The sequence below is a fragment of the Mastacembelus armatus genome, chromosome 23 (genome assembly GCF_900324485.2).
Source record: "Mastacembelus armatus chromosome 23, fMasArm1.2, whole genome shotgun sequence".
NCBI lineage: Eukaryota > Metazoa > Chordata > Actinopteri > Synbranchiformes > Mastacembelidae > Mastacembelus > Mastacembelus armatus.
In genome coordinates this window covers 14,583,263-14,607,689 of record NC_046655.1, presented here as the reverse complement: position 1 = coordinate 14,607,689, position 24,427 = coordinate 14,583,263, and the positions used below count along the sequence as shown (strand labels likewise).

The following is a 24,427-nucleotide window of genomic DNA, read 5'->3' as shown; positions in this document are numbered from 1 at the left end:
CTCACCCCCTCACAACAACATCTGCACATTTCAGCCCCAGCACAGCAGCGACTGTATAGATATGTGTCTTGGATCTCTCTTTAAATCTGCCTGCATTGATCCAAGCCAAGAAAAGAGCCAAGGTGCATTCCAGTGCAGGGCTGATGGACAGAGATAACAACGACAGCCAAATGGAAAGTGCAAATCGTTCCTGGGGAGTCGATAAAGCAGCAAAAAGTCTCTGCAGCACTTTAAGTGTCTTCAGAGCTGATCACACACTTATCAAGTCTAACACACACACACACACACACTGAACAGTGTGTAAAGGCACCATGGGTAGCTGCACTTCAGTCCCAGTTTGTGATAAACATCAGTGTTCAAATAGCATTTAACTAATCGCACTAATTTACAGGCTGCATTTTGTTTAACCTGTGCAGTGACAGTGAGACGTTCAGGGTGAACATTTTGATATAGAATAAGATCACTGCTGTGTTTACCCCAAATCACACTGTGCTGCTGCAAAACATCTGCATATGAACATAATTCAGCTGCACGTAGCTGCAGGTAGCTGCAGGTAGCTGCAGGTAGCTGCAGGTAGCTGCAGGTAGCTGCAGGTAGCTGCAGGTAGCTGCACGTAGCTGCAGGTAGCTGCACGTAGCTGCAGGTAGCTGCAGGTAGCTGCAGGTAGCTGCAGGTAGCTGGATGCAGAAGTCCCTGACCAACATATAAAGGAATCTGAGCACCTGCCCACTCTGTCACACTGATGACGAAATCGTCACAATTTCTGCAGATCAACAGTGTTGGTGACTCCATTAACATGAAGCTGAGTCAGAGCATCAGTTCAGTGGGTTCAGTGGTTATTTAGCTGTTAACTGGCTCCCAGTGAAACACAAACACAAACCTGCTCCTGTTCAACTAACATAAAAACACCTGAACACACCACCTGCCTTCATCTGCCGTTCACCAACAATAGTTCAACACTAAAGCAATTTCCAGCCCTGATACTGGCTCCCTAAAGGAATCCAAGATGCAGAACTTGCTTATGTGGTTTAATTGCTCCACTGTGAGTGGACTAGTGGGATTAGGTGACAAATTAAAGCCATTATCAAAGCCAGCTGGCAGGAGACAAAGCATGTTCTACCTGAAGAAAAGCAAAACAAGTGAATCTTTACTGTTGCACAAACACTTTGGCCTCAGACAAAATGAAACAGAACTCGTGCTCAGCCAGATACACTCTAGACAAATTTAGCTGCAAACACGACCGGCAATTACTGAAAATAAAGGTAGAGAGAAAATATAAGTTATCACCAGCATCCTAATTACACATTTTAAAAGAAACCTACAGAAGGCACCGATTTACCTGCCCATCAACTTCCTATTAGATTTCTGCTAACCAGCCCTGTGGAAACACACAGGCTGCTTTTCTTTATATTTGAAGAGCAGTGAAGTGAGAAGTCACCATGAGGAACAAGAAAAACATCGCTCATGTTGCAACTTTACACCGAGGCTGTCGCACACAGACCGAGCCAATCGGGACACGGGACAAAGTGCCAGAGGTCACTGAGTGTCCCATTACCCCGGGCACCATGCTTCATTATTCACCGGACACCAGAGAACACACACACACACACACACACACACATACAGACATACACACACACACACACAGACACACACACACACACACACACACACACACACACACACACACACACACAGACATACACACACACACACACACAGACACACACACACACATCCCACAGCAACAGAACTATTACAGAGAAGTGCCATACGGACACAACGAGACATCTCACCTTGTTCACGAGGACATTCAGTTCAAACCAATGAGCTTATTAAATGAACCACTTCCATCCAGCCACATTAACTAACTGTGGGTAGTGGAAAAGTCAGAACATCTCAGCCTACAGGTTTTTGCCTCAGTGTAGTTAGACGGATATTCTAGTTGGAGGATTTGTTTCCTTTTGTAGGCGGACGTAATTATTACACTGAAAACAAAGCCTCCAGGTTCAGAGCCTGGAATTAGGGAGACTTCCAGGATGCACTCAGATAAAAACAAGGCAATGATTATACTGTATTGTAGCTGCTGGCTGACTTTCTATCTCCGTACACTGATTGTTCCTTTCCTTATATTCTGTTTGCCTACAGCAAATAATGTTATTTATCTATTTGTGTCCCCTCATGCTTCCTTAGACTTCACAGTTTGCTGTGTCTCTGCCTGAGTGCACCTCGGAGGCCCACTCTTCTTCAAACTAAGTGTTTTTGGACAGCTGAAGTGGGTCATAAACCTGCTCCCCTGAAACCTTTTTCTGGTCCTTTACAAAACACACACACCTCCTGCAGCTCCTGGTCAGGGGTGTGAAGAAGATAAAGTAAGTAAACTCCCTTTTCATTGAGTTACTTCAGTTTCATAGGCTGAAACAATAAAATCCTCTGTGGTGGGTTCTGATGTCCCCCCTGCCTTCCTCTATGACCATTCAGAGAGAGTCCCTCTTGTCCCTCATGCATTATAAGGGGTCTAACAAACCTGGTGTTTGGACTACATCACTGACCATTAACCAGTTTTAATAAAAGCCCAGATATTGTTCTGACCCTGCAACAAACACCCACAGACGACTTCAATTCTCTGGTCTGAGTCATTACAATGCAATGTACCGCACGTGCACACACCTCCAAATCTGGCCTCTGCCCTGCGTCTGGACGGCGACACCAGCTCCTTGACGATCTGTAGGACCTGCATCCTCAGCTGGAGGCAGCGGTGGAGCCGGCTGAAGGTGCCACTGGGCAGGGGCAGCCCATTCTCGCCCTCTCACCCTCCGAAACCTCATGCCTCCCAGGCTCCTTGTCAGGACTCATCCTCTAATCCACATCATGGCACCCGGCTCCTGGGGGGTGCTGGTTTTCAGATCTTGAAGGGAACCACGTTTCTGCCCTAAGACCCGGTGCTCGTTCCTGGACGGAGTTGTTTGAGAGCTGGCTGCTGCTCCAGGACTTCAAACAGCCTTTGCTGTAAATCTTCTCCTCCAGATGTTTTCTCCAGACTTCAACATATCGGTTACAAACTCTCCAGCATTAAAACGCCCTCAGATGATCTTTGCAGATTTTTCCTCCCCAGCAGCCGAACATCCAGGCACAGATGTACAGCAGCAGCAAACACACACTATCTGATAGATGCTGCATCTGGTCCACATGAAACAGCCTCTAAATCTCAACTAAACTACTGGCAGCACCGACTCTCTGGATGTGTTCATCTCACATGCGATGTGTGTGTTGTGCTCTCACACACTCTTCGTTTGGCGGTCGGCAGAATACAGCACTCCTCTTTTCCCCCACTGTGGCTTCAGCGGACTGGACAAACCACCTGGTTGCTGTGGATCAGCGGATGCACAGTTCACCGGTGATGATGCCTCTCACTTGTCCAGCTCCCTCGTCTCCTTTCCATCCGTTTCTTACCCATCAGCCTCTCCTTCCCTCAGTCCTGCAAACGCTGGCTGCTCTCCTCAGTCATTAAATTCACGTTTCCACTCACAGCATCTCCTTCCCTCCCTCCCTCCCTCCCTCTCTCCCTCCCTCCCTCCCTCCCTCCCTCTCTCCCTCTCTCTCTCCACGCTCTGATCTCCTCCTCCTCCTCACTGTGCTGCTCTCTGTCTGGGTCACACACCCTTTTCCCTGTGTTTATACTGTATGTATCATAGTGATGTTTGAGCCCAGCAGCAGTCATGACTTTCAGACATAAGCTGAATTAGCAGTGAACCTGAGGTTGTGACTTATAATTTGAGAACATTTCTAAAAGCCTTTCGTGCTGGTGACTAATTCTGGATGTTTCAGCTTTTATTACTATAAACCAAAATGTTGCTGCTTTTCTGTGTAAGACCAGATGATTTTTTTTTTTAAGACCACAGACATGAAGAAAGTTTCATCATCATCCTCCAAATGGTCCTCGAGAGCCATTACCGTGCTCGTTTTCCAACCAGCCCCGCCCCACCCACTGCTGATTACCTGGATCAGGTGTGTTCAGACTCTGCTCTTCAACCACTTGGCTCAGGTCGTGTTTTTGGTTTGCTCACTCTCTTTGCCTGTTGTGGCCATTCTGTCAGATCAGGGGAGGCTCCAACCTGACCAGGAGCAGTAAATTAACTGGGCATAAAACCATGTAGACTAAAGCTGCAGAGGTCAGCTCTGCTCTAAATCGCCTTTAAGAGCAGGGTCGTCCGACCACAGCAGAAATGAGGCAGATGTGTCGAAAAGCCAACATGAAACTTATTACAGTGACACAGCCAGTGTCTCTTGGTGTTTTTACCTTTGCACTCAGAATGAGACTGTTGATGCTACAAACAAATACTTGGACCCACAATCTCTCTATCTTCTTCAATTTCCAGCTTCAGTGGTACATTCCTGCTCACTTGGTTTCAGGACCGAAGACCTTTAGGGCTCAATTATAGACTATCCAGACTGATAAGATGGAGAATCCTCTGCTGTGTACCAGAGACTTCATTCCTTTATTACACGAGATCTGATTATACGAGCTCTGCCCTCGTGTTGTATGCACATCATAATAACGTAGGGCAACTCTCCACTTCTCTTATTAGCTTCAATTACATCTTCATTTCTTCCATCTGTGTCTCATGGACTCTCCAGTGAAAGTCAGGCCAATAACCAATGAGCATGTTCTTCACACTGATGTTGACCTGTGGGTTTAACTGGCAGCAGCTGATGTTCCTGAGCTCTGACTTGATGCCGCGTTGATAAACAACATAAACAAATAATGTTTAATGAACCCGATTAAAAGAAGAAAAAGCAAACCTCTACTTTCAAATCCAAACTGCACTTCCCAGCAGCCCCAGCGGCGTGCACCGTTAAGATAAACTGAGCCAAAATCAACACTTCACACACCTTCCAGGTGCGTACACACACCTTGTCGTTGTACTGTTTTATTTAAAAATCCAGTCGGGTTGCTGATACACAGAAACACAAAGAGTTCCTCCTCACATTTGTTTTTCTTTTACTGAATCCTCACTAGGACACGACACGACATGACACGACACATGACACGACACATGACACGACACATGACACAGCTTGTTTCACTTTGACGACACTGAAGTACGACACTGTAGGATTGTTAGGAAGATTGTTATAAACGCCAGCACATCTACAAAGAGCTCAAATACCTGCTGACACACACACACACACACACACACACACACACACACACACACACACACACACACACACACACACACACACACACAGAGTCAAGGACAGTGCAGCCTGCAGAGAGAAGCTGCACCAGCTGTCGGTTCATTTTTCTAATGCTGGAGTCACAATAAGAGAAAAAGCACATACGATACGCAGCCACGCACATTTTCAGCATTTCTCCTCTAACCACACAAAACACTCACAATCTGTGTGCTACAGCATGCACCTGTCCTTGTCAGGAAGTGCGTCTGTATTCGTTTGACAGACGGTCCAATTACTGCATTGCTGGTCTGACTGCGGCTGCTGTCGCTCCGCCTCAGACCTGCTGTTTCTAGGCTTCGACCACACGAAGTGTAAAACGGCCTTTTAAAGACAAAACAACTGAACTTGACACACTACAGGCATCGAAACACTGATGTGACTGGCTGGCTAAAGCAGCCCCGAAGCCCAGGATACAACAGACGACAACAGAAGCAGGACGGGTACTCTTGAATTCACTTTGGCAAAGCATCTCCTCAAGGATCAATATACAATCTTTGGACATTTTCACTGCCTTTAAACTTCTGGTTTTCAGGAGGGATTGTCATGAAGAAAAGCGTGAGAGAACCTGAGCGAGCTGGGGGCCCCTGCTGAGATATGGATCGAGTTGCTGTCGCCGTTGGGGGGGGGGGGGGGGGGGGGGGGGCAGGACGATATTGATGGAGTATTCAGCCTCCTGCTATTGGACCAGCGGCACAGGGGTGCTGTCACAATCACTAGATCAATACGACCCTCCATGACTTCACCTCAGCACCCACCCGACTGAGAAAGGACAGACACGCCGATACGCCGCTTCTTTAGTCTAACAGGCCAGATAGGAACTAGACCGGCAGGTCTGCTCACTCAGACCGCCGACTGACACATCGTCAATGCTGCAATTGGCTCTTCGATCTCGGAGAGAAGAAACACTGCACACAGGTGGAAAAACCACAGGCAGCTGGCTGATTAGCAGGAGACTGAAGACTGATAATGGGGAAGGACTTTCCAATGAAAGACACTAAGGTGCAGTGAAACAGAAGAACAGAATGATATTTTACCAAAGAAAGGCAGAGGAGAAGGCAAATACAGCTGTGTTTCCTTTGTCACCTCTCTGGCCCCGTATCGGAACTTCTGTCTCTCCAAAGTACCAAACCCCAATTTTAACACAACACACGCTCTCCGTCTTCCTCTTCCAACTCTGTCTCTCCGAAGGGGTTTGTTTCCGATTGCCGGTGGCTGGTAAACGAGCGGCGCACACACAAATCTCACAGACGTATCAGCAGAGAGAACACACACTCGTCTGTTGTCCTGATGGCGGCGTTTTGTTCGAGGGGGACTGAATTAGGCAGGTGCTGATTACTCTGCGCGCATTGATTAATGCCGTCTGCTGCGCCTCAGTGCACCCTGGCTCTCAAAGTCCTGTGGCTGAATGCCTATGAGACACCTCGCACGGGAACAATATGTACAGAAACTCACCAGATTTGAGCAGATGCATGTCAGCTGGTGATGCAAAGCTGCACTGGGACAGACTGCTGATATTTTATACAGCAGCAGGAACAAGCTGTGACCAATACTGAGGAAAAGCCTTTTAACAAACTACTAACATGTAGGGGAGACAGGGAAACATTAGAAGTCTCGTTTCTGACCAATTGATCAGTGTGCATCCAATATTCCTACTGTTATTAGCTCAGTTTGGGTCTCCACCAAATTCGGTTGCTCCAGTATTTTCACCAGCTGGGCTCAGCGGTGGGTTTCTCAACTTTCCTGCTGAAATCAGCTTCTCCCTGTGGCTCGAGGAGAAAACCAAAACAAAGCATTTTAGCTGAAAGCAGCTAAATTGCTCCACAGACCCGAGAACTGAGATTTCACAGCCACATAAAGTCTAAGCACAAGTTGGATTCATGAGGTTTGGTCACCGATGAGCAGACTGGCTTCAAAACACACCGACAGACACAACCAAGGTTTGTCTACTTACACTTCTGACAGATATGCAGCAACATTATCCCACCGGAGACGTGTTTCATCACTCATCGTCTGGCAGATTTCAGTCCCACACCCCCAGAGCCAATAGGCACCTAGTTCAGACTCAGCATTTTGAGGGTTGAGACCAGTTTAGAACAGTTTAGTATCAGTGGATGGCGTCACCGAGGGGAGGGGGGATTCCCCAGAATGCCCTCCACTCCATGACTCTCTCACTCCCTTTCCTCTCTCAGCCTGGCGTTGTGCCTCGGCGAGCGAGGGAACGGGAACAGACGGGAAAGAGAACACTGGAACAACATCACCGTTCTGCCTCGAGCTTCCTGTTCGCCCTCCCCGTGTCATTTCCTGTTTGAAGTGTGCAGCTTTTTCAGCCAAACATCAGCTAGGGCTCCACTGTCCAGCAGCACCTGCCCTGCTGGTTAACCTCACGTCACGCTTTCTACCAAAATCCTGCAGAAACTCAAAGGACGTGCATCAGAAACGCTCCTCTGTGCTGCAGCTGGTTCGGACTCACAGACAGTTTGGCTGAATGTCGAGCGGTTTGTCTGCCTTCAGCCACAATGGTTACGTTTAATTTGACGCATTTTTCTATGTGGTTTGTTTGCAGTTTTGCAGCGCCCCATAAAACACAAACCAGCATCTATAAACAAACGTCACACGACTGACTCTTAAGTGGTTGTGTGATGTGTTTAGTGAGGAATCCTCCCACAGCCACAAGGGATTGTTGTTCTTCATTAACTAAATGTTGTTCTGTTTCTCCATATTATAATCTCACCTAATGAAGATTCTTCCTCTGCTGCTTTTCCTGTAAGTCTTGTCCCACATTTGGGTTTTTTCTTTTACAGAACTGAAGGTACTGAAGGTACTGAACACACACACACACACACACACACACACACACACACACACACTTTCTTATCTCACCAGTTAAAAACATCTATTAAAACTTATTTTATGATGCTTGTGCTTCCCAACTATAACAACAATCCAACATCAATATTTGTCTTCCCTTAAAATCTTGATTTATGACCAAGTGTGCAGAACTCCTCTGGAGGAGGACAGAAAAATCCCATTTCCCATCTGTTTAAGTTCAGCTCTGGTCAATGTTATTTGAATATAATAAATTATAATACTAATAATAAATAATTATAATAAATTTGTCCTGAAGGCATTTACAGCTGAAAGTCTAAGATGTCAGTATTTGTTAGTCTGTTATGGCAGTAATCTGATAATAATAAACTGATTATTATGATTTTAGACAGATCGAACAATAAATCTCCTAAATGAGAAAACAAACTACGGAGGAATGAAAATAATCATTAGCTGCAGTTTAACATCTTATCAGAGCTGGATGAAAAATAGTGTTGACGATAATTTCATCATTTCAGTTTAGTGAAGCTGCCAAATATTTTCTAACAGTGACAATTTACAGTAAACTGTTAAATTAAAGGCTATTAAGCCTTAGAAATGGCATAAATGGCATTTTATCAACTATCGATAATCAATAATGAAACTATTGGTGGGTATATTTTAGATTTGATACAGTTATTTCCTTTGTTTTTAGGTTTTTAAGGGCCAGATAAACAGAAAATGAAGGAGTAAATGTTCTAGAGTTCAAACTAAACAGATGTCACTCCAACCAGAGGCCACTCCAACCAGAGGCCACTGTAACCAGAGGCCACTGTAACCAGAGGCCACTCCAACCAGAGGCCACTGTAACCAGAGGTCACTCCAACCAGAGGCCACTCCAACCAGAGGCCACTCCAACCAGAGGCCACTGTAACCAGAGGTCACTGTAACCAGAGGCCACTCCAACCAGAGGCCACTGTAACCAGAGGCCACTGTAACCAGAGGCCACTGTAACCAGAGGCCACTGTAACCAGAGGTCACTGTAACCAGAGGCCACTCCAACCAGAGGCCACTGTAACCAGAGGCCACTCCAACCAGAGGCCACTGTAACCAGAGGCCACTGTAACCAGAGGTCACTGTAACCAGAGGCCACGCTAACCAGAGGCCACTGTAACCAGAGGTCACTGTAACCAGAGGCCACTCCAACCAGAGGCCACTCCAACCAGAGGCCACTGTAACCAGAGGCCACTGTAACCAGAGGTCACTGTAACCAGAGGCCACTCCAACCAGAGGCCACTGTAACCAGAGGCCACTGTAACCAGAGGCCACTCCAACCAGAGGCCACTGTAACCAGAGGTCACTGTAACCAGAGGCCACTGTAACCAGAGGCCACTCCAACCAGAGGCCACTGTAACCAGAGGCCACTCCAACCAGAGGCCACTGTAACCAGAGGCCACTGTAACCAGAGGTCACTGTAACCAGAGGCCACGCTAACCAGAGGCCACTGTAACCAGAGGCCACTGTAACCAGAGGTCACTGTAACCAGAGGCCACGCTAACCAGAGGCCACTGTAACCAGAGGCCACTCTAACCAGAGGCGGCTGCACAGGCACAGTAAATCAGTGAAGTCTGACTGGGAGTCGACGTTAAGCGCCAGGACTCCCCCACGACTAACCTCTCCCAGGCCTGCATGACCCCCCTCCCAGTGAGCAGCCATGACGAGGTGGGAGATTCAAAAACTTCCACACAGCAAACAGACGTGTGTGTGTGTGTGTGTGTGTGTGTGTGTGTGTGTGATGTTTCCAAGTCGATGGCAAAATAAACAGCTGGTAGAGGAAGCCTGGACCTGACAGATGCAGCGTCTGACAGCCGAAGATTTACGATAACACGACCCTGGTGGCTACGACACCAGCGTGGGAGTCGACGAATATTACCCACAATGCTCCATGCCGGCCCTCTCTGTTCTACTGAAACTGAAACACATCAACAGCCAATCAGGTGCATCCTGCCTGACGCTGGTCGATGTGGACGTGCTCACTGGTTTTACTGTGAGGTCACTGGTCCAGGTGGCGTCAGGTTAAAGGGACAAGCACTAGTTGATTTTATTAAAAGTCTTTTTGGACAACAAGCAATTTGAAGACAGAAACAATTAAGTATGAAAATAACTGACGATAATTAATTAGTGTCAGCACCAAATCATGGTGTGTGTCCAAATCATGTGACTCTTCATAATCCTACACCTGCACCACACAACAGTCTGAACACCTGCCAATAAAACACATCACACGTCAGACTCGGCTGGACTGAAGACACAAACGTGAACTCGACGTCTGAGCGAATTCACTCCACGTTTCAAACGCGGCAAAGATCTCATCTGTCCAGACATTAGGTATTGACGGACTAAACTTTCTGAGCGGGAGGGCTGCCGCCGCAAGCAGCGGCATGGCTCGGGTCGCCATGGCAACCAAACAGAGAGGCCATGAAAAGCTTGTGATGAGGAAATGCCGTAATTTGTGTGTGTGAGAGAGAGAGAGAGAGAGAGAGAGAGAGAGAGAGAAAGGCAGATTCACATTTTCCTTGTGCAATTATCTTAAAACGTCACTGGATGATACAGTTTTTACCCAAAAAGTTGAGACAGACTGTTTGAACAGAACAGCTTCTGTCCTTTCCAAACATTTGACCTGCAGTCAGATCCTCCTCTGTGGGTTTATCAGCGTTTACTGGGCGAAACGATTCACCAGTTTGAAGCAGTGCAGCATTTCAGCTGCAGCTCTCCGTATCCCTCAAGTCAAATCTTTGTAATTTACGGCTTCGTTCTCTGCTCTGTGCGCTGCTGAACATGCCACTGTATGCACCACATCAACCACCTGGAAATCAGTGTACAGGAGAGCTGGGCGGCCTAAAAACTGAAAACTGTTCCAAATCCATCGGAGCAAACTGCAGTCCTTTAGTGAAACCACTACACCCTACAAACCCAGACAAAAGTCCCCTCACAGTCTTTTTGGCTTCAGGTTTCCTCAAAGTCGGACTAATCACTTCTACAGTCGATATATAATCGATCAAAGTGAATCACTGCTGACAGGAACAGTGATGATTTTCAACATGAGGTCCCTGACACACACGCACACGCACACACACACACACTAAGTATGTACCGTGCAGGTGAGGATGTGTTCAGGTATGTAGCGTATCAGGGTGTGTGTGTGTGTGTGTGTGTGTGTGTGGGTGTGTGTGTGTGTGTCACAGTGTGTTACTCATCAAATCTCATCGGTACGTACACACTGATGCCCTGAGGGCCCCTGGATCCATTACTTCCTGCCGCCTGTTTACTGGGAGATGTAATCGTATCCCAGCAAGGCTTCCTTCCTGTAACCCACCCCCACCCAGCTCCTCTGATAAGTCAGCACAAACACACATCCAGCAGCATCAGTCACCATTCAGCAAAGGACAGAGAGGGAGATGGACAAACCGCATTTCACCACACGTTACGCACAAATACTGACACAGGGAGGAGGGCTGTGTAGAGAAGAGGATGGAGCAGACCGAAAACAGCCGCAGGAGACTTTAATTTCCTGCTATTGGTCACTTGATAGGCACCTGAACACACCACGCAGACTCCAAAGGCCCATTTGTTAACTGGACCTTGTGGTGATGCTGATCTGTCAAACTGCTGGTTCCACAGTTTTTACTTTTACTTTTTTTTTTAAGTTTTCAGCCACAAGCAGTAATTTTTCAAAGTGTCCTAAAAGGTAAATCCAAAGCTCCTGATCAGCTGCTAAACAAACATCTGTCCACAAGACGCTCAAAGTATTTCCCTGCTCTCTGAGCTGAGACTAACACTGGGTGAAAACATAAAGTCTAAAATGATATCAAACCGGTTAAAAAGTGGAAAATCACTTGTAAATCTAATTTGTAAGATCGAGAGAAAGGTCCATGTAAAAACTACAGAATGTAGCATTGTGGGAATGCACAGCACAGATGTGATGTCATGCAGCTGCTGCAGTGAAAATACAGTGTTTATCACATCTGTCACATCTTAATGTCACACCAGACTTCCTCCTCCACCACAGCCTGCCTGTTTCCGTTCTGCGGGAGACCTTAGATGTGGATCTGGCACCGTGGCTTTAATGAAAGCAGCATGGCGTCCGTTTTAAAATCCGGACTAATCTTAATCCATGATCTCTACTGAAGTTGAAATTCACAGTGAAGTGGAGGCTTTGAAGTGGAGGAAGCGTGGCAGGCTAATAAAGTCGCACAACCTGTGTAACAACAACAAGCCGAAACCGTCGTCTTTCCTCAGGTGCTTTGTGAACAAACTAATTCCAATCCTCCCAGAAATGAGCCTGGAGTCATTCTGTGGGCAGACACGAGACACGTTTCACACCAGGAGACCTGCCGTCGTCACTACGGGGCTTATGGGTTTAACAGGAAAACAAACAACAAACGCCGCCTTCAAGTGCGGGTCGAAACGTGTTGTCATCAACCGAGCAAACGCACAAAGCAAACAGCACTGAGCAAGTCTGAAAGGAGTTTAGAGGAAGCCGACGACGACAACTGTGCTGCTTCGGTTCAATTATACACCTGCAGAAAACCACAATGAAACTGTGTAGCTGACCCACGAAGAACCTCCTCCTCTGTGTGATTAACATCAAAACGGAAACTGGCAGGTTCCTGGGTTTGGAAAACTCTGAATTATTAACACTGTTCTGCAGGGCAGGTGTCCTGGGGGCTCAGGCAGACTCTTCCTGCACAAAGTCTGTGCTTGAGGTGTGAACACGTGTGACTGTACGACAGTGAACCAGGCTACAGCCTCGTGCTCGGCCGACCAACACACACACCGCAGGTCTAGCAGGAAGGTGGCCAAAGCAAACCACAGTGGAGTCCAGCAGGTGGAGGCCCGGTGAAGCTCTGAGGAGATAATTATCCTGCACCACACCCAGACACTGTGTGCCCAGCACTCCACCCGGTGACATCAGGGAGAGATGACGGAGGTGTGTGTGTGTGTGTGTGTGTGGGAATAAGTGAAAGGCATGTGACTCTGCAGCCACCAGTCCACGCCTGCACACTCACGTGCTCCTCAACCCTCTTAGCCGCGAGCTCAGAACTTAAACTGAGACTTTTCCAGCGTCCAGAAGTGACAACACAGAATAACTTTCACATTTAAGGCCTGGCTCTAATAAAGGATCAGAATATTCAAATGTTATCAATTCAAAATTTATCAGGCTGCTGATTTAACACTGACCACTAGAGCAGAGTCAGTTTGGTGGATAAATCTGATATTTTAAAAACACTGAAGATTTAATTTCTTTTTTTAAAGCAGTAAAATGCATCTAAATAAGGTGTTACTGAAGTACTGTACTTCAATCTGTTATATAACTATATTATACTTTAAACTGTTACTTCAGACAGAAATATTCAACATCTATTACATTTATCTGCTGCTGCCGATCTGAATATTTCCTGAAACTTGAGTGTTTGTCCGTCTGAGTGTTGGTGCAGCGACTATCCTTCTCCAACAGCCTGTTTACACAGCACCAATAAAACAATACAAAGTCTGTGTGTGTGTTTCTTCCTCATCTGTCATCACTGTGCTTCCTACAGCGAGGCTGTGAGGGGGAAGCTGGGAGTTTTGTTGCAGACAGACCTACAGTGAATTCTAACACAAACAGCTTCTCCCATTCACAGACACGATTATTTAATCATCCAGCCTGAGGCGACGGTGGACCGAGCAGAAGGTCACAGATCTCCAACGTCCAGTTTGTGTGTGTCTGTTTTTGGCACTGTCTGTTTTCTAAAAGATATTCTGACAGTCGGGGAGAAACTTTGGGAACAGACCAGACCAGACCATGTAGTCCAAAGGGAGAACAGCTTTCAGTCTGTTTTCACTGAAACAACAGAATAAAGATTCTTTCTTTCTTTCGTTCCTTCCTTCACTTTCCTCTAACGTTCGGAGCATCTGAAGGGAGACACCCGTCCTCGTTAAACCCGTTAGCGGAAACAGACCCCGCCCTACTCCGGCCCGCGGCCCTGTGTGTGTTTACTGGTTGTGTGTTTTGTAGAGAGGTATTTAAGGTAATTAGCTCAGGATATCATCAGCCATCTCCAGGCGAGAGGCTGAGTCTATCAAAGGTTGGGATAAATAATGAAACACATAAAAGCCTTTTCCCCAGAACACCAGCACCAACATCGCACATCTCATTGGTTTCTCCTGCTGCTTTATTCTGAGCCCACTTCTGGACCGACTCCTCTCCTCAGACTTCCTTCTCCTGCTGCTCATCTTATTATGGTTTACTTATGTTGACCATGGTTGGTTTTATTCAACTTCTAATCTTTCTATAGCTTCAGATCATCATCACACACATGCACACACACACACGCACACACACACACAGACACACACACAGACACACACAGGTTTCCAAAGAAGGAGCAACAGCTAAACTGCCAATCTGCTGGGGCCATTTCCTGCTGTTACACCATTCGGCTCATCAATCATACTTTCCTACATTTTCATCACTCACAATCAATTAGATCGACCACCCGACACACACACACACACACACACACTTGTGTGTGTGCGCGTTGGCATGTGTGTGCGGTTGGCATTGCGAAGGCAGTAATCGGGTTAAACCTCTCAGCGCTCCCCTTTCAGCAGCGTCTCCTTAATCCAATTGCCTTCCAGTAAACGCCTCACATGTGCTGCGTTGCCCCGGTAACCCAGGTACCCAGGTACACGCACGTGCACAGAGAAACGCTACAGAGGTGAATGGCACACAATGAGTTAACAGCACTGGCTCTCATCTAACCTTTGAAGTGAGCTGAGGGGGGGGGGATAGAAAACGTGCCTGATATCAAAGCAAATGAACATGGGGGTAATAGATACAGTGTGTGTGTGTGTGTGTGTGTGTGTTATTTTACAAATACTCTGTTGTGTTGGCCAAAGGTGCAAAGTGTGTGTGTGTGATAATATCTTCTATCAGTCTGAAGCTTCCTGCTCCCACTGACTTGTGGAGTCCAAATCTCCTTCCTGTCCAGGTCCAGGTCAGAAACCTACACCCACATGAAGTATCAAAACCAAACTACTGAGTTCAGTCCAAAACACACTGACCCCCTTCAACTGCAGGAACCAGAAAGCCAGAGTCAGACGCTGCTGCTGGTTTCACCGAACAGAAACGGCACAAAGCTCAATCTACCGCAGAGACACGGAGCTCTACGCTGCCAAAGCAGACTCGAACCTGAAACACACAAACCCTAATCCTGACCAAACTTTCATGGGTCCAATAACTGACAAAAGCTTCAGAAACATCCGGGCAGCATCAGTGGAACAGAGCGTTCAACGAGTCCAACAACCAATAACAATTAAAAATTCTGACTTACTCATAGTGGGAGTCCAGGGGTGGGGAGCAGGGCGAGGCCCAGGGAGGGCAGGGCTTTGGACAGGTGAGGTTTTTCTCCACTGGGTCCTTCCTAGAGGCACTCATGACCTGAGGAGGAAACCAGAAAAAAACAAACAAACATATGACCATATCTGCCACACAATGTCCACTGAACCACAGCGACACCACAAAGTTTCCTCACTGAGAAACTGGCTTCTAGTAAAATCCACACTGGAGCGTCAGTTTCTGAGAGTATCTGCATTATGGTCATGTTTTGGAGGAGCACGATGATTCAACATTTAAATTATTTACCAAGTGAAGACAAAGATTTTCTGCTTCCAGCTTCTCAAACGTGAGAATATCTTTGGTCAGACAATTAAAACTACACGAACAAACCACCACATATAAATATTTGACTATTTTCTGACACTTTAGACATAAAATGATAAATCACCTAAACTAAGGACACAAATGCAGTCAGGTGTCCTCGAGTGTGTGTGTGTGTGTGTGTGTGTGTGTGTGTGCACCCGTCCATTAGAAGTGGCCTGGTCACTGGACTTAATAACAGTAATCTGATGAAGCTATGTGGTAATAACACATAATTTGATCACTCGGCGGATGCCTGCAGGAGGAAGAGGAGGGAGGGTGGGCAGGAAGGCGCGGGGGGGGGGGATGACGCAGGTGATGCAGAAATGAAGTTCCCTCCATGCTGCCATGAGCGCGACTACTGCAGATGCTGGAGAATCCAATATCCTCCGGGGCTGCGAGCTAAAGCAGCCCAGGTCAGCAGAAAGAAGCAGAGCAGCAACCTGAGCAGAGATTCACTCACACTGACGCCGCTGAACATTTCCTCGCTGAACATTTCCTCGCTGAACATTTCCTCGCTGAACATTTCCTCGCTGAACATTTCCTCGCTGAACATTTCCTCGCTGAACATTTCCTCCTCTGTCCAGGCTCCGACGGGTAACTGGCAGAATTAATACGCAGCAGGCAGTCGACGGCAGTGTTTTGATACAGAGGCTGAAGCCGGTCCCAGCCAGGACACTTTAACAGCTAACACAAGACGCCTCCTGGTGTGTTCAGGGTTTCCCATCATGCTCGGCTAAGTTATGATTTGCCTCCAAACTCACTGTAAATGTTGGTGAGCAGAGAAACTTTCTACTTTCAGCAGGTAAATGTGAAAACTCTACACATGCAGTGAATCATCAGTCTGCACAGAGGAAACAAGAAGCAGACTAACTAAATATAAAACAGCATCATAGGACTTTATTACAGTCCAGAGTCCAGACTGGAAGGGAGTCTGAACAACAAACGTACGACTGTTTAAAACTCTCAGCTCAGCCGCTTTAGGAAGACGGACAGCGTGTACGAAGCGAGGTCTCAGACTGTGACCTGGGATTAGATCCACCATATGTCCACCCCTGATCTGGGACACCAGCCTGAGACCAAGACTGAAGCTACAGTCCACAACCAGCCGCGCTCAGTCGGGTCCAGCTGGTCTGAGGCTGATGGATCCAGATCTGTGACTGACTGGAGTCTTAAAGAGTTTTACAGTTTATTGATTAAACAATCAGTCAAAACTAAAAGCCAGGCCATAAAAACCAGATAAACTTTTTGTAGTTTCTTCAGTCTGAGCCTTGTAACATCCTATAAGTGTTGGACGCCTAAACAACAAACAAAGTGAACATGACCAGATTAGGTGACAGTGATAATTCACTGCAGCTACACATCCAATTTACATAATTACACTTATAGACAAGGACGTAATTACAAATCTTTCAGGTACGTCTGCAAGGTCACGAAAAATCAATTAACCTGCAGTCATTTCTGTGCCACTTTGAGGCTGTAAACACAACACGGTCTGTTTGAATTTATGTTAATGTTGAATCCCACACACACACACACACACACACACACACACACACAGCAGCATTAGCACTCATCAGCAATCATCTCAGTCCAGTACTCGCTCCTCTCTGCTCCAGACGCTACTTCAACGTCGACACACGTGGTCTCAGCACACGTATGGCTTTAACACAAATATACATAAGCTAAATAAAACGCACAGAGCTGCAGTACGACACACTCATCAGTGTCAGCTTCAGTCTATGATCTACTGACAGCAGCCTATCAAACCAACAAACAGGCCTCTGTGGTCCTGCTGCTCTGAACCCAGCAGACCAGCAGCTGTGAGGGACGTGTAAGTGCTAACCATGTAACCTCAGACTGGTTAGAGCTCCCTCAAGTGCATAAACTACCCGCTGACATCCGACCGTCACAGCAGACAACGGGCAGCTGGTGGCGGATTTACCCCAAATTATCTGTATCAGACTTCACGAACTCACCCTGGACAGACACCAGAGCGTTTGTTGGACATGAGGTTAGTTAGATGTGAGGCAGGGTCAGGAGCCAGTGCAGCTCTGTGTCTCACACACACTCACACAGGCCAGAGGGCAGCTCAGCATCTGGTGCTGGGCCGTGTGCTGCTGCTGCTACCGCTGCTCTGAAGCTGGGCATTAAAAGAGAGAGCGGAGGACTGAGCCAGCAGGGATCAGCCGCCAATAAAGACCGGCAGCAACAGCAGCTTGGTGCCAAGGTCCGGACAGCAGTGAGGGAATGTGTGTGAGTGTGTGTGTGTGTGGACTACATCTGGTATGTGGGTGCACTGCCTGCTGCAGTGCATTGAAAGCTTTATCAGATTCCAGCTGACCTGCCTGCAGGTTTCACAGAGAAACAGGCGTTTGGTGCCGTTTTAAAGGAACAGTTCCACATTTTGGGACACACGCTTCTTTGCTTTCTTGTGAAGAGTTAGATGAGGAGATCAATACCACTCACTCTCCTGATTGTACAGTTAATATAAACACAGAAGCCAGTTCACTTGGCCGAGCATAAAGACTGCAAACAGGAGGAACAGCCACTCTGGCTCTGTCCAAAGGTAACACAGCATCAGCTGTTGTACACATTAGAGAAATGAGATTTGCTTTTTTCTCCATAGGAGAATAATAAATTTCAACACTTCTAAAGCAAAATGTCAAATATCCAAATATTTGGTGCTTCCAGCTTCTAAAGAGAGAGAGAGAGAGAGAGAGAGAGAGAGAGAGAGAGAGAGAGAGAGAGAGAGAGAGGTATAAAAGATAAAGGTGCAAACAGCAGACAAAGACTGCAGAGGCGTATTAAAGTCTTTGTTGCTGTGTTACAGACATTAAGATGGACAAAACCTGCTGTTCAGTTTGGGAAGGCTGACAAATACACTGCCCTTTCAGACACACACACAGACACACACACAGACACTCTCAGTAGTTCCTGAGGAGGCTGTGCAGATGCTGTAGCACAGAGAGAGACGGGACAGAACGGGGAGATGAACTCATCTGTGGCTCTGACCCTGACGACTGCAGGGCTTTTCCATTTCCTCTCTGTCACTGATCCAGCAGCAGCCTCCATCTCTGCACCAGGGAACCATTTGGGATCAGTCGCACATTTTGCCTTTACCTAATATGGGCAGGATGTTTACGTGAATAAATTAATGCGGAAACCACAGTTGTGAGGACAATCAGGACAGAAGCACAACAGCGACTGGACAGAGAAAAAAAATTGGTGGATTATTCCATCAGTTAATCAAACTGAAACTTTGTTCCTGCTTGTCCGACAAGAATATCTTTGGATACGACAGTCCAGAAGCTGCTCCTGATGGTCCAACATCCACACCAGGAGCTCAGACTATGAACGTCAAGAGGGAGGACACAGTGAACTATTATTAGCAGGGTGCAAATGTGCCTCCCAATCAGCAGGTTTTAAAATGCCACACACTGCAGCGATGACATATAAAGTCAGCAAGACGCTTTGTGTACAAAGGTCAAGTGTTAGCAACGGTGCAGCGGTGACACGAAGACTAATCAGATCTCTAAACTCCAAATGCTGCAGCAACAAGCTTCAGGCCCAGGAAGCAGCTGTGTAGGAGCTGCTCTCTGACGGCTTCGTGGTTTGAGGTCAAAGCCTGCACAGATCAAATCTGACACTGTGGAGTTTGATTGTTTACTGTTAGAAAAAGATCCATATCAATCTAATCCCTGAGTGTTTGCTACAGAGGCGGCTCTGTGATGTGTCCAACCTTATCAAATTGCTTTTTTGTTGTTGTTGGATCAATAAATCCAAAATACAGCAAACACACTGACAGACAGGAAGAGGCTGCAGACTCTTTGTTTCCTAAAATCATCAGTTCCTAAACCTTCAGCAACAACATGTCAGATCTGTTCGATGTACTTTTAAATCTCTGTCACCACCAAACAAAACACAGAAGCGTCTCACTTCACAGTTCCTCCAAAGTCTGCCTCTACACAATCCACACTAAAACACACAACAACAGGCTGGATAGTAGCTGCTGCAGAAATACTGGAAGATGCAACTACTTCAGCCACGGTGCAGTAAAGTCTGCAGGCACGAGTGCCAAAGAAACGCTCCGACACGGACGGATTTAATGCTCAAAACGCAAACTTCAGTTCGTGTTATTCCTCCCCACAGTGCACGAACAGCAGCAGTAAGACAGCAGGACTTGCCTTTCACAGGAATGTCGCTTCTCTCTCTCTGTTTTGCATCAGAGCTTTGAAACGGCTGATCCCAGAAAAGCAACTCAGCAGCAGTGACACAATGGCTGAAAATAAAAGCTGATAAAGCGAATACTCTGACCCTGACGCATCCTGACACGCCGCTTATTTCTGAAAACCCGAGCTCTGTGGGAGAAGACCAAAACTAAAGAGCTGAAGTCAGATGTAAGCCATCATTTTAATGACGAGGACCGAGCCCTGCAGAGGAAAAACAGGTTTCTGTGATTAAAGGGCTGATTTTGGCCTCAGATTGTGGGTGTTTTGCTGGATAAGCTACTGGGGGTCAAACTTTACCCCCCACCTCGTAGTAAACACTGCAGTCCCACCTGTGGTTTAAACATTACAAGGCTCCTGGTCTTAAAACAAGCTTTCAGTCACAGCAGAACAAACTACTGCGTTTCCAAACTCCCAAATCCCTGACTGCATTTTAAGCCGCATTATCCTGAAGTGGGATAGGAAGGTTTGAAAGACACATTACCGTCAAGTCCATAACATTAAAGTATGCGGTTTCCTGCCACCAGATTTCAAATTAAAACCACTCTACTATCGATGAATACAGATAAAATATTTTTTAAAATAGCGGTTTAGTGAAATAGTTCTACAGAGGTTTGTTTAAAATATACAGTTTTGAAGCTTTAAGAATCATGTTTTCTGATATTTACATAACAGAATACTTATAGTGAACAATCATTACAAATCTTTGCTTTCCTCCAAGTTGATATAATTATTGAATATGTTCAATAATGAAAATTTTCATGTTGTCCCAGACATTTAGTGACCAACACACACACATATATAACATTGTAACCCCTGAAACTGACACGTTTCACGCTTTTATTTTGAAAAGAATTGGCCCAGTATGCGTGCCCGCACCTTGCTCAAAGGTAACTCTCCCCTCTATCGTGAGGCAGAAAAAAAACCACACACACTGGTCACATTTATTAGACACAAGCCCAGTAAAAACCGCGTCCACGCACCTGCTGTTTCTAACCGCATTTATTCTCGTTTTCCACCGCAAACATCTCGCTTCTCCGCTCATTTACCCGCAGCTCTTTAATGTGACTGACAGGCGTCACAGCCTATCACGAGCCTCGGAGCTCGCCGTCACCGCCAACGCGAAGCTGCGATTGGTTGTCCGGCCGCGTCAATGCTCAACAATCCTCCAAAATAAGAGCTGAACCCATCGAACGGTCACATTTTCCATAAAATAAAATAAGGAGAGTTAAAATAAAGTTATAAGCTTTTATTTACACTACAAAAGGGTTGTCCTCTAAGATATCAAATTATAAATTAAATTATGCTTTAATTTCTCCTGATCACTTTTCATATATATTCTTCTACTTTACAGAAACACTTGTGTGAAGCCTCAAACATTTTACTAACTGGCATGATACTAAACCACCAGCAGCAACAATAACAGGCACCAGATGAGCAGCTTTCACTCTTTGGTCATTTATTTTAATTAATTTGAGAATAAAGGGGGTTAAAGGACTTTAGGGGCCTTCATCACCTGGTTTGAGGGTCAAGAACACAGGTGCTGTACAGACTGTAAAAGGCCCTTTGAAGCAGATTTGTGATTTGGTCACACTAACAAAAATCTCTGCCTCATAAAAGTTTTAGGTTTAACATGTTCAAAATGATATTTTTACAAAAGCCTTGAAGTATTTCTGCTTTTATCTAAAACTGACATTAAATTGTGTTAAAGTTTTTGTTTTAAACAGGAAGGTTTTGTGGACAAATGTATTATTTTTAATACTGTTTAGCATATTTTCAGTTAATTATCTACACACATGCACATACCAACACAAATCCCCAATGCAAAGGCACGCTCTTATTTTGTAGCATGGAACCGGAAGTCTTCTTGTCCTGTGCTGCTAGCTCCACAGTGGTGGGTTTGGTTAGATTAGGCCTCGGTGAATACAAATAAGCACAAAGTTCACAGTAATAAAACACAACAACCACACAACCCGAACTGTTCCGCAAAGACACCAAACAACGTCTGAACGGACCCGGCGCCAAATTCGGTCCCGTTTCGAGCAGCTACCGTGACCGTCCATGCGGTAACGCCACCGTCCGCACCGAGTCCAGCATTTCAGGACCTCGACAAGTTCCCGTGTGCGCCAACGTTAACGGACCGAGTCCCGCAAGGCTCACCTTGCTCTCCACTCGGCGGCTCCTGCCCGGTCACACCGTTGCGGGAGCTGCCCCCGCAGAACTGGAGCGGAGCACGTCCACGGTCCCGTACCAGGAAGTCCCGAGCACTTCGCAAACTCTGTGGGAACCGTGCGGGATCTGAACCAGGTAGCAAAGCGCCGCCCGCAGGGCTGATCTGAGCTGCAGCTGCTGCAGCGCTCACGCACACTGTCCGGGACCACCCAACCGTTACAGCAGTCCGGTACCAACAAACGCATCGTGCGCGCAACAAGAATAATAAATAAGAAAATAAAATAATTAACAAACACAGGAGTTATTCAATAAACTGAAGGCAAAGCCCCGACACCTTCCAATAAGGAGCCAACTCATGTTGGTTCACGATTAATTCAAATTTAATTGCGTTTATTGATCAGCGACCAAGTTAAGGCGCATTTCAGTTACGCACAAGTTCATTTCATTTCATTTGAGGATCGAGCCTGGAAATATTTTCTCTGATGAACCGAGTCATGAAGGGAAACACCAGGGAAGGAAACGCGCACACGCGTCATGTTTCCAACAGGGCACGTTTTGTTGTCCCTATAGAGACGCGGATCAATACACGGATCTCTGCGTAATGGGAATGAGGATCAATGATCTTCATGTTGATATGGATTAATGACTGATCCTCCATTAAACCACCGTGAATCATGAGTTAGTCAAACATCACTTTCATATATATTGGAAGAACAACTGAATATGGGTCTACACGTGGAGGATCTACTGAGTCCGGGTGTTCTGGTCCCCTCTATTGAAAACCGGATGGACAATATAATTATATCAATCCAACATGTACAGTTTTACTACAAAGATCTGCAGCTTTATATTTCAAACTAACTGGACGTGGAAGGATCAGGAGGTAAAAACTGTTGGAGAATCAGAACCAGACTGAAGTTGGTCTGAAGATGAGAAGTTCCCGGTCAGGTTGGAAACAAAAGGTAAAACTGGGACGACTGTGGCTGTTGGGGTCATGTTTCTGGGGAAAAGGGATTTCCAGTGTCTTAAATCTGGTTCTGAACAATTTGCAAATTTTCTTCCAGGCGATGGAGGGAGGGCAGGTGCTCCTATCATCTCAACCTAAAAGGTTCTGGTCTTGCATGTGACCCTAGAGAGGGCAGGGACAGAGACGGGCCTGATTTCGGTTTAAAAAGGGTCTTTAGAAGTTTTAAAGCTGCAGTCTCCTTTGGGTGCCCTCCGACACAGAGACACAAAGCTGCTCACTTCAGCCAGAAACACACAGGGAGCGTGTTCCGAGGGCTGAGCTGAACCGAGACCAGGCCTGGGACCACACCTGTTACCTTTCTCCATTTCAACGACCTGTTCGACGTGCGCCTACACGCAGCTCAGCTCTGCGGGGTTTGAACGCACAAAAGTTGCGCGTCCATCCAGAGTTACTCACCTGGACGCTGCGTGAGTTCGCCCGAGGCCTGACGCGCGTGTCAACTTCGTTTCTTCCTCAACAAACATTTGCACATGAGACTTTCGGACTATTTGAAATCCCGATGTGTTTACGTCCATGCCTGCGGGGCGTGCGGTCTTCTTCCGCTTTGCTTTTGCGGTCACATCACCGCGGTTCTTTGCGCGCTGCTGCCGCCAACTGGCGGTCGGAGGAATAACACGACCTCGGTGAGACTGGACTCAAAGTTCAGCTGCTTAGTTAAAATAATCCTGAAAGTCCTTTGTGACCTCTGAAACCGGCTCATTCTCAGTCTTTAGGCTGAATTTGACATAAGCTTTGATTTAGAAATGCTCCACAGGTCGATAACACACTGTGGGCACATTCACTACATTCTCTTTATGTTCGGGATGAAAACATCCACCAAAACAAACTGCTGGATAAATATTTTTTTTTGCATAAATCTGTTAATCAATCAAATTCAGTTCTGATCAAAACTACTAATATTAAAGATTTAGTAGTAAATAACTCTTTAAATGCCAATTTTCATAAGTGATGTCACAGATTTTGGGGAAAAAAAACATGAAATGACTCATTTTCATTATAAAAAGTGATTTTTTTTCAGTCTTGGATACGATTTTGATTCATTGTTAGTTTTCGTGCAGCATCAGGTTTGAATGTTTTCTGACTAATTTACTGTTCGTGGATGTTTTTGCCCCATCGACTGCACAGCCATGACACTATATGATCATAAGTCATTTCTGGGTTTGGGTTAGTCTCCGCAACGTTCAAGAGACTTTAACTAAGATCACAATGAGT

General features: G+C 46.3%; 1 protein-coding gene across 3 annotated transcripts in view; it reads right to left on the bottom strand.

The window, feature by feature from the left end:
- Positions 1 to 23,744, bottom strand: part of usp6nl (USP6 N-terminal like) — a 51,541-nt gene extending 27,797 nt beyond the window's left edge. The window contains exons 1-2 of one of the 3 annotated variants that reach the window (XM_026326689.1): positions 23,612 to 23,744; positions 15,423 to 15,529 (exon numbers count right to left, since the gene is read on the bottom strand). In XM_026326689.1, the coding sequence (XP_026182474.1) occupies positions 15,423 to 15,426 (4 nt within the window). In that variant the 5' untranslated portion in view covers positions 15,427 to 15,529; positions 23,612 to 23,744. Of the gene's footprint in view, positions 1 to 2,670; positions 3,419 to 15,422; positions 15,530 to 22,176; positions 22,318 to 23,611 lie in introns of those variants that run through there. The other 2 variants (XM_026326688.1, XM_026326686.1) reach the window with 2 other exon arrangements.
- Between the last annotated feature and the right edge of the window lie 683 nt (positions 23,745 to 24,427).